Here is a 20,520-nt window from a genome sequence, read left to right as displayed (position 1 = left end):
GAGGGGGGGGGGGGAATCAATATTGCGGTAAAGAACAGCTATTGTTAAATGGCATTACGTTACTTGTGTCATGGAAGTAATTCGACCAATAATGTAATTATGAATGACGGGGTTATATTCTTCCTCTGAAACCCATCCACGTCTGTCACTTAGGTGCCGCTAATGAATAAATGTCTTTATCTTGAAAACCTCGGTCTTGAAGCTAAATCTTAAAAACTAACTACCAGATGTATCTTTAAATATGGGGAGCCTACGTATCAAATGAGCGTATGTCATAATCACTAATCATTATTCTGTGTCGTGTGAACAATACGCTACATTTGGACGAATATTTACTTTCATCACACACTCGTTCGTTGTTTTTCTCGTGAAAATGTGTTTTGCCGAACAGATGCAGTTCTCACGCGGGGGGAAAGCACCGTCTGTATGCAAGTACCTGGAACAACTACTGCCATCTGCCACCGTAAAAAAAAAAAAAAAAAAAAAAAAAAAAAACAATGACTGAAGTTATGTGTCATTACACAGCAAGGTCGCTGCCCTATTCAGTACCAAGACTGCCGATTCATTCTCCGTGCAATTCTCAAAAGAACAAAAAGTCATGGATGAGGAGAAAAGGGGGAAAAAAAGAACTCCCTAGACAGCTGAGGTCTATGAGCCATGAAAAAAACATGCACAGCTAACAATGCCCCGGTTCTAACTAATGAACCAGCCAACCGCTGTGTACGACCAGCAAACAACCTCAACAAACGCATTAGCCAAAATTAGCCCAATGAAACAACCGCAAATTGGCAAACAATCCAAATCCGTCCAGGGCAATTGTTCTAACCCAGGATCATTAATGCCTCGTAAAAATCTGTAACAACTGCAAACAATAATCAACAAGGTATCGATCGAAAGACACACATTAAATTCCGTAATGGTCCAATTAAGAACAATTAGTAATTTATGACCGAGATAACAGAGCACAGAGGGCGCACCCCCGCCAGTAGCTGGCCACTGTGGTGCGGACCTTCATCATCAACCAGCCACTGTGGTGTGGACCCCCCGCCACCAGCTAGCCACATTGGTGCGGACTCCCATCACTACATGGCCACTGTGGTGCGGACCCCATCAGTAAACATGAATTGTGGCGCGGACCCCCATCACAAGATAGCCACTCTGGTGCGGACCCTATCACTAGGAAACCACAACGATTCGGAACCTCACCTCTGACCAGCCAGCCAGCCACCGTCATGATGAACCCCACCTCTGGCCGGCCAGCCAGCCACCGTCATGAGGAACCCCACCTCTGGCCAGCCAGCCACCGTCATGAGGAACCCCACCTCTGGCCAGCCAGCCACCGTCATGAGGAACCCCACCTCTGGCCAGCCAGCCATCGTCATGAGGAACCCCACCTCTGGCCAGCCAGCCATCGTCATGAGGAACCCCACCTCTGGCCAGCCAGCCACCGTCATGAGGAACCCCACCTCTGGCCAACCGGTGAGGAACACGTCGCCGTAGTCCCAAGTGAGGAAAACATTACAGAAGACCACCTGTGTTTACCTGTAAATACTAACCAAGCATTCGAGTGTCCTGACAGGGAAATATTCAGGGCTTTGTGGACATCCTTCACTGGGCCATATATAATATATGCTTCTCAAGTTTAGTCACTGCACCTAATGAATCACAAGGAACAGAGTCCAGAGCAAGTCAACTAAGGATGTAACCAACATTAAGACAGCTGTGTTAGAGAGAAAGGCTAGATGCCTTAAGTTTGCCCACTAGACGATGTTGTATATACTACAGTTCTTCGAGAGACGCAGACAGAATAACCAGAGCCTACAATACGAAACTGTAGAAAAAAAATTGTTGGTAATGATGCAACGAAGTACTTTTACAGAATAAGTGAAGCGAATAAATGGAAAAAAAAGAATAGGGCCAAAGTAATTAAGGGCAATATATATATATATATATATATATATATATATATATATATATATATATATATATATAAATATATATATATATATATATATATATATATATATATATATATATATATATCTGAAAAGTTATAAGATAGTTGAGTGTTCACGAGATGGGGCCCCACTAGTGTAAAACTCCCTTCCCGTACAGTACAAATAGGTAATCACACACACGCACAAACACACGCACTTATGTAAAGTATAGGGGGAAAAATGGGCATTCGTTGGCTATTCAATGAAGCTCCCAATAAACATAAGGTATTCAAGTATGAATTAAAAATACTCGGTCAATACCAACTTTGTTCTGTCTGAAAAACGCAGCTAATGATTATAGAAGTCCAGTTACTATATATACTACTTAACATTACAGTATACAACATATACATCTGCAGTGAATCATGCCTTCAATCTTTGTAATAACAATACATTACTACTACTACTATCATTTTTATTATCATAATTACAATTATTATATTTTCAATAATAATCATGATAATAATCATGATAATAATAATAATAATAATAATAATAATAATAAGTAATAATGATAATAATAATAATAATAATAATAATATCAACACACCATTATTGTTATTTTCTCGTTATCATTACAATAATACAATATAACGTCAATAAAACATGTTAACGATGAAAGAGCTGTTCTGAAATATCTCATAACAACTCTACGTCATTCCCTTGTCAACGAAAATTCTAAATATGTAAAAATCTCTCTACTGGAAAATGTAAGTATAATCACAAACCATGACGAAGAATTAACAATGGTTAATGTCCCATAAATACTGTAAAACTTTCCCGTTGGTGAAACCTAAATGCCATGACATTATGCTCAAGGGTCGTATCATCTTGCTCAAGGGTCGCACCGTCGTGCTCGAGGGTCGTACAGTCGTGCTCAAGGGTCGTACCGTCGTGCTCAAGGGTCGTACTGTCATGCCCAAGAGGCTGGGTTCTACTTCTTAAAGAAAAAGACAATGAAGAAGACATTCTTAATGGGTGCATATACCTCCTCCCACAGCGAACTGAAGTACTCTAAATGGATGCTTTTGTACTGGGTGATTTCATACATAAATCTCTCTCTCTCTCTCTCTCTCTCTCTCTCTCTCTCTCTCTCTCTCTCTCTCTCTCTCTCTCTCTCTCTCTCTCGGGCCAGGGACTCGCCTTTGTTGTTTTGTACCCACATGGATATGGTCTACGAGGGGTGGGGGACACCAATTCTAAAGGTGACAAGACATACATGTACATTTCAAAGTTTTAATTAACACGATCTCCGCCATCCATCACATTCGTCACCACACCAAACGACTCAACTTGGTCGCAATCTACACAACTGATAATCTATGAATTATCGCAACGTATAATACTTTCAACAAATTGATCACTGAATATAAAATATTCTCATTTCGCTATCCCCGATTTTTTCTGAACAGGCATCTCAAATACATAAAATTTCCTTCGCCTATCTTGAAACAAAATCATAAACCCCATCAGTCTACTTCGAAAACAGTTTCAGTGCTACTGAGCCAATTTCAGGGCAATTCAAAGTTAATTCCAGTGTATTTCGGAGCCAATTTTATGGATTCTTCGAAATCTTTACCTTTCTATGGATAAGGCCAGTACGTGACCTGACATGCGGATAGATTCTGGACCCGATGGATGGTCTCCTGTTTCCTTTTAAGGTTTCCCTTTTAAAGTTAGTATACCGTACGAACTTGGGCTTAAGCCCCCTCCCCACCCACCTCAAAGGCGTGGGTTCCCGGCAGGAGTTAAATCGCAGCCCATTCAAAGATACGAGTGCAAACTAAAACCAGGCCTAAATCAACAACACATCTTCAATACAGAAGGCACAAACTAATTCAAACGTCCACTCAACACAACTGGTACAAATCTGGACAAAATCACACATCCCTTTCATGCAGCCGGTACAAACTAGGAAGAAATCAATACACCTTCAAAATAACGTCAATGTCCTTTGAATGCAGCAGGTACACTCTACATCAATGTTACTTCGGTGTTACCGATACAAACTAGGACCTAAATGGTAATTTTGCCGTTTATGCCCTACAGAAGTTACGAAATTTATTTTGTATACAATCGGTAGATCTTTTTTTAATAGCACTCTGATATATATCACTTAGCTCGCAAATGAATATTACGGGATATTGAAATAAGAATATTTCGTATTTTCTGTGAAGCGTAAACTGTAAAAAACCTCTCTCAAAAAGTCAATATCCTTTCACAGTAGCGGGTACTTTTAAGGGCTTAAATACATCACTCACAGTAGCGGGTACTTTTAAGGGTTCAAATACATCACTGCGTATTACGCCGTGGAGTCATCACTTACTTCTCAAAGGTGCAAATGAGTCCAACATGTGCGAATCACTTCTAAAAGTAAAGGGACACACTGGCGAATCGCCTCTAAATTTCACAAGGTTTAATCATATGCGAATCGCACAAAAACACTAGTAGCTTATGCCGTGGTTAGTCCTGGAAACGAAACAAGCCTTGCCCCAGCACCTGGAGGGAAGAAGGGAGGGAGGGAGAAAGGGCAAGCCCTTGCAGTTGAAGGAGACGAGCAAAATCTTGCGGCTGCTGCAGGAGGCAGTATGACAGTTATATGGGATGTACACAAAGAGCAACACGAAGCTGCCGGCCCCCAGCCAGACACTAACATCTTGACCCAAGTATTAATGATAATAATAATAAAAAAAGATAGGCCACAATTTCACCATGGAAGCCCTAGAACATGATAATCCTGATAAAGTAAATCATTATAAATACCTGATGATCAACAGTACCACGGCATATCCTGTCATCCTGAGACACAGTATATATATATATATATATATATATATATATATATATATATATATATATATATATATATATATATATATATATCCCATAAAATTATGATCGCGTGTATTTGTGCGGGATTTTTTTTTTCCCAAAAGAAGGAACAGAGAAGGGGGCCAGGTGAGGATATTCCCTCAAAGGCCCAGTCCTCTGTTCTTAACGCTACCTCGCTAACGCGGGAAATGGCAAATAGTATAAAAGAAATATATATATATATATATATATATATATATATATATATGCCTGATAGTGCATTCTGAGCAAGAACCTGGACTTTCTCCTTCTTAGAAAGATAAGAACCACCTATTGTGGAAGAAATACAGAACCCAGAAACAAAATTCCCAAAATGAATTGGCAGCCTGGATGAGTAAAGAAAGTACATCATCCTCTCAAAACAGCCTGAGGCACACCGAGGCAGGTTGCTGGCGCTCACACGGTGAAAACTGTAGTCTCAGCGATCAGTTGTATGATTATTTCATCCATATAGCGTTATATGCTTTCTACTCACACGAAACCTTGGCCGTGCATAGCTTATTTAACGTAGACGGAAGCGGGCATTAACAAGCACCAAAAGCCTCGAAATAACCAAATAATATAAAAGATAAACGATCTTACGAACTGATGACAACGGCCAAACAGATATAAAACCATCAAATATGACAGTACTAAAACTCGCTAGACAGATATCAACCAAGTGTAATAGCTACCTGGTCAGTCCAGCTGTGGAGTGTGTGTCGACGTGCGAGCTGCGGCCTCAAACAGCCTGGCTCTTCAGAAGAGGGAAACAGAAGCCTAGTCCCAGACCCCCAAGCTTCGAGGGATTCCGACGGATATATATATATATATATATATATATATATATATATATATATATATATATATATATATATATATATATAACATACTGAAATGAGAACATGCAAACTCAACAAATACGATCCCAATATATGGACAAAAAAATAAAAGAAAGAATGAACATTAAGGCCACAACTGAAAGAAGTAACAGAAAAAAATACATATGAATAAAGGGAACAACAGTGATTGAGACCACGAGAGAGGACAGAGAAAGCTAAAACTTTGACGGAAAGAAGAGAAAAGCATAAGGGAAAGACCTCAAGAGAAAGGTTAGAGAGATAAAACTAACGTTCAGAGGGAAATCATCGAGGGTAAGACCACAACAGAAATACTACAGATAAAACTAAGGGTCAGACAATATGGATTTAAAACAACAGATAAACCCAGACCCGTACGAGGGTAACAATTAACGTAAACCATTTCATCCAACACGGACAACAACAATGGTAAACCTCCAACAAAGACAATGAGGAAAATACCACAAGAACACAAAGACAACCTATAACAAACACAACAACAGTTAAACCTATAATAAACAAAACGAAAGTATAAAATAAAGGAGGAAAAAGAGGCAAACCTAAACTACAAAAGTACACCATAAAAAGGAATAACTAAAAGCTATAAGAAAAAGACAACACTCTAAAGAAAGTAAAACTATGATATAATACTATCATAAACCTAATTCTTAGCCAACAATGGTAAATTGTCAACAAAGGCAACAATTAGAACAAAAAGCAAAAGAAAAACTAAAACAAAAGAAAAACGTCAACAAAGCAAGGTACTGTACAAGAGACTCAAACAAAAGCAAACTCGTAACAAAGCCATCATCATTAAAATAAAAACAGAACAAATTAAAACTACAATAAAAATAAAAGAAAACCCCTAAACAAGAATACAAAAGTAAAACAAAGTCTATAACAAAAGTAAAACTACGCTAAAGGTCAAAAGACAAGACCAAAGCAGAAGCAGCAAAACAAAAGCTAAACCGAAACAAAGAAAACAAAAGTAAAACTACAACAAAAAATAAAACAAAATCATCGTAGGACAAAAGTTACTCTAAAACAGAGAACAATTACTATGTAAAATACAAAATTAAAACGATAACAAAGGAACTAGAGTATCATTTAAAAAGCCAAAAAGAAAAAAAAAAAGTATTTTCAACATTATAACAAAGAAAACTATGACAAACACAACAACTAGCGTATAAGTAAGACTACAACAAAGAAAGCAACTACTACTAAAGTATCACTAAAAGTCATGAAATGAAAGCTGCGAGTCTGAATACTATACGTAAAACTACACCCAAGAAAATACATGTGTAAGATCACCAGATGCAAGAGGAAGCAACACCAGGGTTACAAGAGGAGCTGGAATGAAATAACAGATGAGATACAACAAGAAGAGAAGTAAACAACAGACAAGACCACAGCAACAGAGGGGAGAAAAAAAAGATTAGATCACAGCAACGGAGGAGGGAAGCACATGATAAGGCAAAGCTAAAGAACCAGAGAACAAGACATAAGACCACAGCAACACAGGAAACGAAACAAAAAATAGGACCGAAGAGGAAGAAATAGACAAAAGAAATGAAACAAGACCATAGCAACAGAGGAAAGAAACAATAGAAAGTGCAAAAGCAACAGCGCGTGGAATCAACAGAAAATCACGCAACAGAGTACAGAAACAACAGACAAGACCACAGCAACAGGTGCACAGAAACAACAGACAAGACCAAAGCAACAGGTGCACAGAAACAACAGACAAGACCACAGCAACAGGTGCACAGAAACAACAGACAAGACCACAGCAACAGGTGCACAGAAACGACAGACAAGACCACAGCAACAGGCGCACAGAAACAACAGACAAGACCACAGCAACAGGTGCACAGAAACAACAGTCAAAACCACAGCAACTGGTGCACAGAAACAACAGACAAGACTATAGCAACAGATGCACAGAAATAACAGACAAGACCACAGCAAAAGGTGCAAAGAAACAAGAAAAAGTACGACTACGGCAACGAAAATAAAACAAAAAGCTACGACCACAGCAAGAAAACGAAAAGATACAACCATAAGAACGAAGTCAAACAAAAGCACATAATAATAATAATAAACTAACATACGAGATCAACATCAAAGAGAACGCAAACAAGCAAAGCAAGAACAAAGGTGAGAAAGTCGCATTACGCTGAGGATGGCAACAAGAGAACACCGGATGACAAAAAGACTCGGAAGCCACGGAAAAAAAAGGAAAAACAACAGAGGAAGACATTTTCGTAACCGTATGAGCACGACGGGACGACCCTTGGACACAACGGGACGACCCTTGGAGATGACGGGACGACCCTTGGACATGATGGCCTTTACAGTCAGGTCAAAGACCAAGCCATCGTACCCAAAGGTCGTTCCGTCGTCCACGTGGGTCGTAGGGGCGTGCCAAAAGTCGTAAGCTCATTCACGTACAAGGGTCGCTACGTTGTGGTTAAGGGTTGAACCGTAACGGTCATGGGTCATAAGGTATACTCAAGTCGTATCATTGCGCTGAATCAGTCGTAACGTCATTTACGTCGTTCCTACGGGTCGTATCTTCGTGCCCACCGGTTTACCGTCGTGCCGGGCGTGGTCGTAGCGCCGTGCTCGAGGCCTTCAGTAATATTGCAGAAAGTTACCAATGTATTGCAATACGTCTAATACTCAAGTCGCTGCAACATCCGGCCACCACTAAATGTGCAAAATTCATTGCAATCTCCCCACAGTAACTCAGCTGTTTCGGACTGCTCAGCTCTAGGTCGCTAATTAGCTCCTTAATTACCCGTATTTGGTTAAGATAAATGCGTCTGCATGTGCCCCAATTTACATTCGCTTCTTTGTTCACCAGGCCCGCTTAATCTGTATCTTATCCGGTTAAACATTGTCTTAATTACCCTATTAAGCTTTGGCTCTCCTGATTACCCTTATCTTAATCATTACCTTGATGTGATTAACCAACATCCTCACTACCCTTGTCCAATTAACCGGCGCCTTTCTTAATCTAATACGGTTATCCAATATCTTTATCATCATCATGATCTCCGTAACCAATATCTACCCTACCGACATGCGATCAAGCAGAGTCCCGAATACCCTGCTCTGGTTAATCACAGCCCCTTGGTCAGCCAGGTCTAATTACCCTGGTAGATCTAAATCATCCTGAGCAAAATAACCCAGGTGTCCTAATCATCGCATCCCAAAACCAGTTTATAAATTACAAAAAACAAAAATATAATAATACCGGTTATAACACTACTAAAAATAACAATCTAAACCTTAATAATGGCATATAAAATATAAACAGTAGCAAACACCACGAAATAAAAGATCTAGAGATATCTATATCTATCTAAATACCTAGCTATCTTAATACTACTTCCGTAATAACTAAAATCATAATATTAACTCATTAATAACACCCCGAATTCAAAGATAGAAACCAATACATCTTAGTTTCTATTTCAATCCTTATTTCCGTTAATGTTTACTTTATTAACACGTTAACTTTAACCAGGAAAAGCTAAAAGAACAAAAAAATCTCAATTCCACGAAGTTCCATGAGAGGGACTGTGAAGATCTTGATATTCTCAACTGGAGCCATTGCTGCATGCTAAGCCAGACCGGATTTTGGTTAAAACGCGTCGTCTGGCAGAGGCGAAACAAAGGCCATTACTAATTCAGCCCTGGCGCAGTGCCCTGCATTGTGGAGGACGCCGGTGCATCATTTCCTCAAAAGGCTTCCTTCATAATACGACGCATCCTCCTCCTCCTCTGTTCACCTAGTTTCATGCCGACACTTCTTTGTTTTCAAAAAGTTATTCTGGATGTACAATTTATAAACAAAACTTTTTTTGGAGGGGATCTTAAAATTTACTAACGACTAAGTCTAACCCCGCAACAAAGTCTGAACAATTTCAGTCCCTTAAATTCCGTAACATCTCAGACTACCCCAATAAATTCTGAACGATTTGGAGTACCTTAAATTTCCAAATGTCTAGGGATAACCCCACGAATCTTGAAAAAAAAAAAAAATCAGGGAGCTAAGCAACATTACTGTCTAATTAAAATACTGTAAACGAATTATCAGTAACGTAACCTGAATATCCCATGTTTACCCATAGAAATTTCATTTTTTTATTCCTGAGTACTTTAGATCCGCTGACATCTAAACCTACCCCTGTAAACTCAATAGAAACGTGTAATAGGATAAATTCCCACAAGAAAAAAAAAATTACTCTCATCCCCACCTACACAAATGGGTGGGGATGTGGGAAGTACGAGGAATATACCGCCTTTTCACAGAATGGTCAACAAGTGGCCGCTAATGATGACCCCTTGGTTACGACGGTAGCGACGACCCTCGGGTTTGGATGGTCTGTCCTCTGACCCGACCGAATCCAAATAGCGCAACGCCAAGGTTCAAAGGGAAGGGGAGGGGGGGGGGGGGATCAAATGCAAGGCCATCATACCCAAAGGTCTCAAGAAAGTTTCAGACCAAAAGCAATAGAATCATACCCAAAGGTCGTACCATAGTGCTCCAAGGGGTTAATTAATCACCAACAATCACACCTGCCGACACGATAGTCTTCAAGCGGCTCCCGGCGACGCTACTTACCTCTATCCCCCCCAAACCTAACCCAGTGTGACGCGTGTACGGCCGCCCCGCCCCGTACTGTGCTGATCTAAGGTATATATATATATATATATATATATATATATATATATATATATATATATATATATATATTGGTCGACCGGTCGTCCTGGAGTACGACTAAAGTCGCTTTTTTAAATCACCCAGACACCTGACACCTCGAACTGACGTCCAAACGCCGTCAGTCCCGAACGAGCGGGCAGACCGACATCGATTACCCTGACAGAACAAGGCCGTCCCGACACCGGGAGTGAGCTGTCGTTAATCGCTCATCCTGGAGGAGCGGTCAACCCGACACCGATTCTGCCGAAAAAGCCAACCGTCCAAAATTAGTTATTCCGTGGAAACCAACCGGCCCAAAATGGGTTATTCCGTGGAAGCCAAACGCCCAAAATGAGTTATACAGTGGAAAGCAACCGCCCAAAATGGGTTATTCCGTGGAAGCCAACCGGCCAAAATGAGTAATTCCGTGGAAATCAACCGCCCAAAATGGGTTATTCCGAGAAAGCCAACCGCCCGAATGGAGTTATCCGGAGAGAGATATCAGCCCAAAATTGGTTATGCCGATAAAGTCAACCGACTGAAATAGGTTATCCCGAGGAAGCCAGCCCACCCAAATGGGTTATACCGCGGTCAACCGTCCTACTTGGGTGATGCTGAGGAAGCTAACCGCACAGGGGTATAAAGAGGAAGTCAAACAATCAAAATAGGTTTTAAATCGTTCGTCACACTATCTTAAGATCAAACCGTCAGACCCCGATTTTATTGTGGAATCCAAGCGTTTGTTATCAACAGTTCCATTCAATCCAAACGCCCGGCACCAAATATTCCATAGACATCATCCAACACCAACGGCCCCTTAGAAACCGACCATCCGGCACTAGCAATCTAGCAGAATTCAGCAATCCCGTAGAAACCGGTCTTAAAGGAACAATCCCATAGAAAATAAGTCTGGCACCAAAAATCCAGCAGAAACCAACTAAAGCCGTAAATACCGTGGAAACCAACAGTGCGACACCTGCAGTCCTACAGAAACCCATGTCCAACAGCAGCCATTCCAGAGAAACCAAATCTAATGTCACGCCCCATTGAAACTAATCTTCCGGGACGTGTAATCAAGAAGAAACAACAGAGGCACCCTGTAAAAAAAAAAAAAAAAAAAAAAAACAGAAACCAACCGCACGAAAGTGGCAGTAACGTAGAAACCAACCTTTTGACACCAGCAATCCCTCAAAACAACCATGCGACATTTGCAAATCCCGTGGGAACGAACCCTTGACAAAAGCTATCATCGTGCGTGAGATGAAGACAGCGAGGCTATGGTCAGAAACTACTACACCTAGTCAACAAAATCATTACTCCCACGGCACACTGGTAAGTTTAAGTCAAACGCGTATCATACAGAAACTATCATCTAATACAGAATACCATCGATAATAATAATAATAATAATAATAATAATAATAATATTAATGATAATAATAATAATAATAATAATAATAATAATAATAATAGAGATTATATATAAAAAAAAATTGACTACAGCCAGGTGAAACCCCCACCCGCCCCTCCCCCTCCTTTTTTCGGGCCCGTCCCCAGTGCTATTCACAATCAGGAAGTCTAATTAATCTTAACTGCCAAGTGAACAATGGAAGGAGGCGTAAGCAAACAAGTCTTAAAGCCTCCGTCGCGCACCTCAACCTGAGACCCGTATTTTGCGACCCCACCTCCTACCTACCCTACCGCCCTTCCCGGGCGCTACCGATTCAAATGCATCTAACGTTCATTCTGCACCAAAGTATATTCACTATTAAGTTATAATAGGAACATTCCACAAACGAAAAGGGGTCTCCCCGCCTATTATCTAAAAATACCCTCTAATACGTTGTAGTCCCCCCCCCCCCTCTACCTTTTTTTGTAGAGAATCACTAAATACGTGATTAATCATAAGATTATGGGAAAACTGGTCCACGGCAGGTACCGAACTAACAACATACTTTTCCGAGTTATTCAAATGTTAAATCATAATCATTTCCGTGGAAGAAATGAAGAATTCGATTAAAGAGAACTATCTAAGAAGAAACCTTCCAAAAAAACTGTAATGATGGAAATCTACTTGAAATCTTTATTTCAAAACAAAAGTAAAATTACTGTAGCAAGATGCATTATACGGCGTATACGCCAAACACGTTGCAGATCCGTGCTACCAAGTTCCGGCGGAGCCACACCCGTCCGGGCCTCTGTGGGAAGTTAATAAATTTGCTGTTGGGATGATCTTTACTGTGCAAGCAACATGTATGAGCCTAATAAGACAAAAAGCGAACCAAATTAACAGAGAATAGCAAATGATCTGATTTGTGCCGGTAACCCCCGTAAATTTACAGTGCACCTCATATTCATCCTGTGAGCGGTAGGGCAAAAAGAATTCAGAGGTCACAAAGGGTCTTTGCCACTGGGAGGGCAAGTAGTTCTGCCACTGTGATCTAGCCCAACGTTAATAGATTAGATAAAAATGTTAGATTTAAACAATTGGGTATCTACCCTACAAACTGAATCGTCAGCCATACTTATAGCTCTTGAGCCGATGGCAGAAATCACCGCCACAGACACTTTAATTATCTCTGATTCTTTATCTTCACCACTTGCCCGTAAATCTCTGAGACCAGAATGCAAAATGTTAGTCTCTGAAGCAAGAGACAAATACTCGGACATTAATGGCCAAGGTATTCAAATCAAATTGTTATGGACCCCATGTTATATAGGCTCTGTGAGCATAACAAAATTGGTGCTTTAGCCAAACTTCCACTTAGTGAAGATAAATATTGTGCATATGAACGCGTTCCCAGCCACCACGCAAAAGGTCCGAGTTCGAATCCTTGCTGCTGGAGGGCAGCATGTATTTGTGACCATGCAAACAACGGTGGGTTGTCAATCAAAAACCTCAAGACTGTAATTAGAAAGGAACTAAAAGGCCTCTTTGAAGCAGGTAGACGAGTTCAGATAAGCACAAGTAGACACATTTTCCACCATACTGAATTACGTAAAGTAAAACATCTATATGGAGAAAGTAATCAGATCAGCAGATTACAAGATGTAATTGCAAAGACTAGGGTTTTGTTATGGGTACAACTGAAGCTTTAGCCTACTTGGAGATATCAATTATGTGAATCGTAAAGTTTGTGATCAAAGATTTCGAGACAAACTAAAACATTTTGTCTTAAGAGTGCGAGAGAATAGAAAGAAAACAACTGTCACGTGTTTACCATATGATTCTGATGTTGAAATACCAATTAAACAATGTTCAGTGGCACCTTTAAATAAGTCACCGATACCTGGGCACTAATTGTCCCATTTAACATTTTTAAACTTGGAAGGCAATGAATGATACGGCCTCTAGTGAAATAAAAATTCCTCCAAAACATTGCCTTTTACACCAAATATTTACTTGCAAAACTGGGAAGAAATAACTTTTAAGACGATAAATTATTAACGAGTTAAATAAAGCGCACACTTTTTAAGGATTTCTCTTAAGAAACTGTGAATTACGTTAAAATAAAATACCCAACTGATATCATATATTTATGATTTTTTCTTCTCTTTACGGCAACCGACATGGCACGGGCCCCATATTCCAGCCTACGACAGGTAACCATTTATCGACCGGCCAGCCCCGAGGGGTGGACCAACAACCGGGTTGGCAGTGAACCGGTTGCCTGTCCTATCCAGGAATCGAACCTGGACTCGCGTAATTCACAGCCAGCGAAGCTAACCATTTCACAAAACATTGATTTTCAGTTGGAAATCATGTGCTTTCGGTGATTTTTCTCTTAAAGGCCTTGCTGAAAATAAGACGAATAACTCGAAGACCAAGATATTTACCTGATATTCAAGAACTATGGTTCGGAAGGAAGCGTCCCTCTGCTGGAGCTAATGCCTTACTACGGAAGGGGCAACAACAGTATCAACCTCCAGGAATGGGTTCACTGCCCTCTGTAGGAAAGTCAAATCTTCCCCAGGATTCGTCCTTACCATTCTATTATCCACAATGAAGCTTCGCACGCAATGGATCTTGAATTGGGACATGTCATGAATGATGTAACTACAATAATCAACTCTCTTCGGGCTGAAGCCGATTATACCTCATAAAGCACAGAGAAATCAGGTGGCTCAGAAAAGTGCCTAAAAGGGATCTCGACGTGATGGGAGAAATAAGGGAGTATCCGAGATCGAAAATGAGCATTATGAGCAAATTAGTCTTACATTTTGATCACTCGAGTTTTGCTTTCCTCATATATTTAGTTCTAGAACTGAACACGTGAAACTTGGAACTCAAGAGTGAAAAGTGATTATTTCAATCATTGCGTTCAAAAGTAGGCTGGAATTATGGAAATTAGACCGCATCAGACCACATTACGACCTCTACACTTCCAAAATGTGAAAAGTTGTTGAAACTGTTGCTGAGTGAGTTTGACGTTCTACCTTTCGTGGGCCACAGTGCAGCACTTCAGCATGCTTTCGGCGATAGATTTCAACGATTTTCTGCAACAAAACAAGAATTTTTTTTTTTTTTTTTTTTTTGTGTGTGTGAATCCATTTAACAGAGCTGACGTTTCCGAAACTCACGTTTCCCTCGGGAAAAAATCAGACTAAAATGGAATAACTTGGATTGGAAATCACGAACAATCGAAGTGATCTAATGTTAAAATATGTGCAAAGGACAGGTCTATGGGGACGTTAAGTAAATATATCCACAAGTGAGAAAGGCTGTTCTATGGGATAATTCTTACTATAGATTGACGTCCGTCTGCGAGACCCTCGTCTCTTGCAAACTGCAGGAAGAAATGTAGTCACACTAATAATGTTTGTGAGTATAATGTCTTCTAAAATAATGCATGACAATCATATCTAAATTCCTCTTTTTAATTATTTACTCTCCTATTTACACAGAGTAAATTAAAGGCATGCTTGTTTTGCTGCTCCCTGACCTATGATAATACTGACGACTCAAACATAAAGCAACATGGATAAGTAATTGAGATTTTGTTTTTGTTTAATTACTCCATATTTTCGTCAATTCACCTAACATAAACTTATTATTTATAAATAAATTACTATATATATATATATATATATATATATATATATATATATATATATATATATATATATATATATATATATATTGTGAATTAACTAAGTTACTTGTTCCGTTACAGAATCAGTTGACTACAACTTTATTTACGAAATATCGAGATTTAAAGTACATATTGGCATTTCACTCTGAATTACAAAATCATATAATGTAACATGTCAGAAAAATATGTCGACGCTACAAACTTTAATATTATTCATATCTACTACAAGTTACGCCCGCAAAGTTAAGACACACTCGGCAGAGTATTATCGCAAGTGGCAAAACAAACACCAGTACACGGTGATAATAAAAATACAACTAAAGATATAAGAACCAGCTCTCTACGTGCCAACGATTCCAGATGAAGCTGGCCATAAGCTAACTTAAGCAGCCATACCTAAACTTTCGAAATCCAAAGGCTACAGTTACTAAGTCAAAAATTAAGAAAGTTTACAGCCTCAGCGACAAGCACTGAATGATACGGACGGTAACATGTTCTACATATCTCTAAGGATATAAATTTAAGGGAGGGAATCTGGCAAGAAGACAAAACAGCGACCAGGCGACCAAGGGTGAAGAAGGAAAAGGTCCTAGCCTAGCCGGGGCGAACCACTTCGCGGTACAGTAGCCAGTCTCTCCCTCCCTCCCAGCCGGGTAATGCCCGCAAGATTTACAATGCCACACTAATTCCCCGCGATACATTCACCGCAGGAACGACGGACGAATCTGCTCCGCCGGACAGATTTACGACGGTGGAATAGTTTATGCGCTGCATTCAGCTCCAAAACAAGCGAGGCATGTGCTACGATTGTACCGAGTTGCTACAGTTATCGAAGAGTTGACGCCTCTTACTGCCTTCACCAAACGACAATCAACCACAATGTACAGGCACAAGCTGCTTTGCATATACCCCTGCCATCTCCCAGAGTTTTATGACAATGCTCTTAAAAGAGTACGCCTAACAACCGCTTCCTCACTTATATACTCGAGACGCAAGACAGCAGTCTAGCCAAAGGAAACTACAGTCTACGAGAGTCACTCGTGAGAAGTGGCTCCGCTTAAATGAAACATGATTCGACGAACCACTCCGCGATTCACAGGTGAACTGCATCTACATAACACGTGATCTATGCACCCACACTTCATTACCGTCCTTCATCATTTCAAAATGCAGCTTTTCTTTCACTGTACACCAATTAAACAAACATGCGAGGAACTTTCTTGATCATCAAAAGGCTTTAACTTCATCAGTCTCATCTCTTGTCAGGAGGCCTAACCCAACCCCTTAGCCACACCAACATACCGACAAAAAATGATCTGACGAAATTTGTTTTGATGTTAATCACCTACAAAGATTCGACACTAAAAGAAAAGAAATATTCCCAATGAGCAGGATGGAACACAGTCATGCAAACACCCTTACTTTAAAGCTAAGGATAGCGCCAACACGTCCATCTAGCTACTTTCACACGTAAAGAAAAAACAAACAAACTTGCCCAACGTCCTTATGAAGTCCTCCCACTAGCCCATCACCCCACAAGGTCCCACAAGTGTGTCAGAAACAAGGCATTACAGCCAGGGGCAATTATCATTACCGGCGATTAAGCAAATAAAAGCGCAGGTGGGAGCGACAACCGTCGCTTCACCCAGTCAAAACAACGCTCGCCTAAATCCCAGTCTCCACCACCGACGTGGCAACTACTCTACGCTCGGAAATCACAAGTATTGTAATTTGCATAAATATCTCTCACCCACATTCACAAATATCTACCTGACACGTAAAGTCACTGCAGCCTTATAACTCTCCAGCGTAGAAGGGACAATTTTTCGAAGAAATGATTCGGTTGTTTTCGCGATCCGGCCGACGAAAGGGCGCTGGAGGACATATCAAGAAATATCTTGAAACGTCTGCATGCTCTTGATCACAAATTTTCACACGAGATAATGAGACGTAACTACTCAACACTTATATATATGTTTCCTTTAGGAGGGTGTGTAGTAAGTAACCCACAGTTATTACACTTGTGTTTACGCGACGCGACGATAAGCCTGGGAAACTGATAATACAACTCATAGTGTATGATATTGTTTTCTACCATGATTAGTGGAAATGCGAAACTTGAAAAGAAAAGGGAAAATATTCCACAAAAAATATGGCACACAAGCATACAAACTGAATGACGCATTGCTTGAGCGTTTACCCAACCAATCATTAAAAAACAGCGTACATCACATAGTACTAGTACCGAATATATATATATATATATATATATATATATATATATATATATATATATACATATATATATATAATTCTGACGTAATATGGTTCTCTAGGTTATATATATATATATATATATATATATATATATATATATATATATATATATATATGCATATATATATGCATATAATTTTAGTGTGTCATCGTTCGGCAATAGTTGCAGCTACATATATTACTTGTCCCATCACAGACTCTCTACAACAACAAAGGGAAACAAATCATGCGTGTCAGACACACAATGCTACATCCGCACTCAATTACTCGGCTGACGAACAAATGTTACAACGCCAAACACATGCTGCCTGTTGCCTCCTTGACACAGCCCCGATTGCCACCTGAAATATGACATAGCTTTATGCAATAATGTTTTTATTATCATTGTGATAGCCCTTCTCTGATCTCTTTTTTCGCTGCGTAGAAAAGTTCTGCGCTATAAACCTGAATGATGCTAAACTCATTTCCACTACCGCACATTCTTACTAATATTCCTTAACCCTAATGACTATACCTTCCATTCACACCCGAATCCACCAAAATATCTAAACGAAACTATAAATAAATCTGCTACCTTGATTTGGGCACATACTACGCTATTAGCACTGCTGATCAAGATAATCTACAGATAGTTCCAAAGTAGAAGGTTAGGTTAAAATCAATGGTTGCAGTCAGAACCACCACAAACAGCGCAGACCACCTTTGTCACCAGAAGCATCCACCCTTTGTATACAGACAATAAATGAATAAACAAATTATCTCATTAACTAACCCTCGGCAAAGATTTTCTCATGAGGAAAGTAGTTACAGGAAGGATGTGTGGCAAAAAAATAATAGAAAAAATTTGCTACCATCACGATGCATCTACTCGGCACAATGAAAAAAATCCATAAAGAGCATTATGCGTTCGATACCAAAAACCGTGTCAAGAAGACTATAAAATGACAATAAAAATTGACCTTCAACTCCGTCGATTTTTTCGTTTTTTTTTTTTTTTTTTTTTTTTGCGGAAGCGTGACGACGAGCCGCCGCCGCCGCAGCCCACAAACTGCCGCAACAGCCAAAGCCGCATGCGGACCCCGTTCACACCCACACATACGCATGAGCCTCATGCATTAAATGCAATACAATCGTAAAATGACGAATGATAGTAATACGACCATAGGCTTCCGGTCAACAATGACACTGGCAATATAATTTATTTCATATTAATAATAATTGCTTCTGATAATATAATTACGTCAATTATATATTTGATGTACTTCTTCACTATTGCTGAGTCATTATAACATGCATTCCATCGTAAATTTATGCAATTCCTCCAAAACATTCAAATTGCAATTTTGGTTTCATTTTCCTCAAACAAAACATATTCTTTTCTCTAAATGGTAACGGACCAGCCAGTTAAGAGACCGAGACAACCCTTAATATGAACAAATGGTAAAATCCTACTCAATAAAGTAGTAATTTTATAGTGAGGGTACTTGCGGCCACCCGACATCTGCAGCAGCAGCAGCACCGCCCAACCCGACGATCACCATTACTTTTCCAATACCACAATGCACACTTGTACACCTGTGTTGCCGCCGTCGTCCGCCGCTGGTAGTAAGCCAAGCTCTTCTTTACTCCTGGTAGTATCCTTTCCAACAGCTATGCTCAGGTGGTCCTTCCTGTCTTCAAGTATATAATGTAAGCATAATATTTTCATATCCAACGTTTAGTGTAGCCACTTGGATGTACCAGAGCCACCGGCACAACAACGCTTGCAGCACCTGCACTTACACACTTGTACTTCACTGTTTGGTACGCAGTTGTAGCCACCATTACCACCACACCATCGTCAATTCAGCCACCAACGTTAAATCACCACACTTAAGCTTGCAATATAAGAAACTGAAAAAAAATATATACACCCTAGTCCGCCCATCGGCGCCCATAGAACTACAAGGGCAAGGAAGGCGCTAAGGGCCAGAGATTCGCGAGGGTAAACATTCGTACCTCTTCTGTTTCTGTGATGAGACTGCTTTTGTCTTCAGTTAAGTTTTCAGAGGAGCGCTTCTCACTCTCCTCCTCATCTCCTTCGTATTTAAAGACCTTGATCTCATCTTGCGACTCGACCTCCTCACCGCTACCGGAAACGGTCGGCATGATCAAGGTCAACCTTGCAACTGACACTCGACACTACAATCGCGGAGCGGCAGAACCTCACTCACCACACCGCTCAACGCACACTGACTGGAGGCGGGCTGCGCACACGCACACCAGTCACGAGCCCCTCCCGCTAACCAATCGAAATACGCATAGACGACTGAGCTCCACCCACCATCCAATTACATTGTGAGGAGGAATACAAGCCCCGCCTAGGTGGATGTTGCCCCGCCTCACAGTCGTGGTTGCAGAATGTTAGGTGCTGGATAGCGAGATAGAGGTAGCCGCCGTTTGGTGGCGATTATAACACCTTGCGCAGGTATGTTCCCACGTGCACATGGCACTCTCTGACATCCAGTCTGCGCCTTCTAGATGTTCATATCATGGCACCCTAACAGTCAACTTCATGAGGAAAATGTTAATATACCAGTGTGGATTCGCCACACGCGACATCTTTCAGTATTCCGTCCCTTGTCAACAACATTTCAAAACATTATACTAACCACTCACTCCCCTAACTCACTGCTATATAAATGTCTTTTGCAATACTAACTTAATAATTTCGGAGCATTTTCTCAATA

At 40.3% G+C, this 20,520-nt stretch overlaps 1 protein-coding gene across 9 annotated transcripts in view; it reads right to left on the bottom strand.

Moving 5' to 3' along the window:
* The window catches only part of pan (transcription factor pangolin), a 649,800-nt gene that overhangs the window by 572,082 nt on the left and 57,198 nt on the right, over positions 1-20,520 (bottom strand). For 7 of the 9 annotated variants that reach the window (XM_071681250.1, XM_071681251.1, XM_071681255.1 and 4 more), the window contains exon 1: positions 19,790-20,018. The exons of the other annotated variants lie outside the window; for them this stretch is intronic. In XM_071681250.1, the coding sequence (XP_071537351.1) occupies positions 19,790-19,939 (150 nt within the window). In that variant the 5' untranslated portion in view covers positions 19,940-20,018. Of the gene's footprint in view, positions 1-19,789; positions 20,019-20,520 lie in introns of those variants that run through there. 9 annotated transcript variants of the gene reach the window in all.

Source organism: Panulirus ornatus, chromosome 32 (assembly GCF_036320965.1).
Source record: "Panulirus ornatus isolate Po-2019 chromosome 32, ASM3632096v1, whole genome shotgun sequence".
Lineage (NCBI taxonomy): Eukaryota > Metazoa > Arthropoda > Malacostraca > Decapoda > Palinuridae > Panulirus > Panulirus ornatus.
The sequence above is the reverse complement of the archived record's forward strand: the minus strand, read 5'-3'. Positions and strand labels throughout refer to the sequence as shown.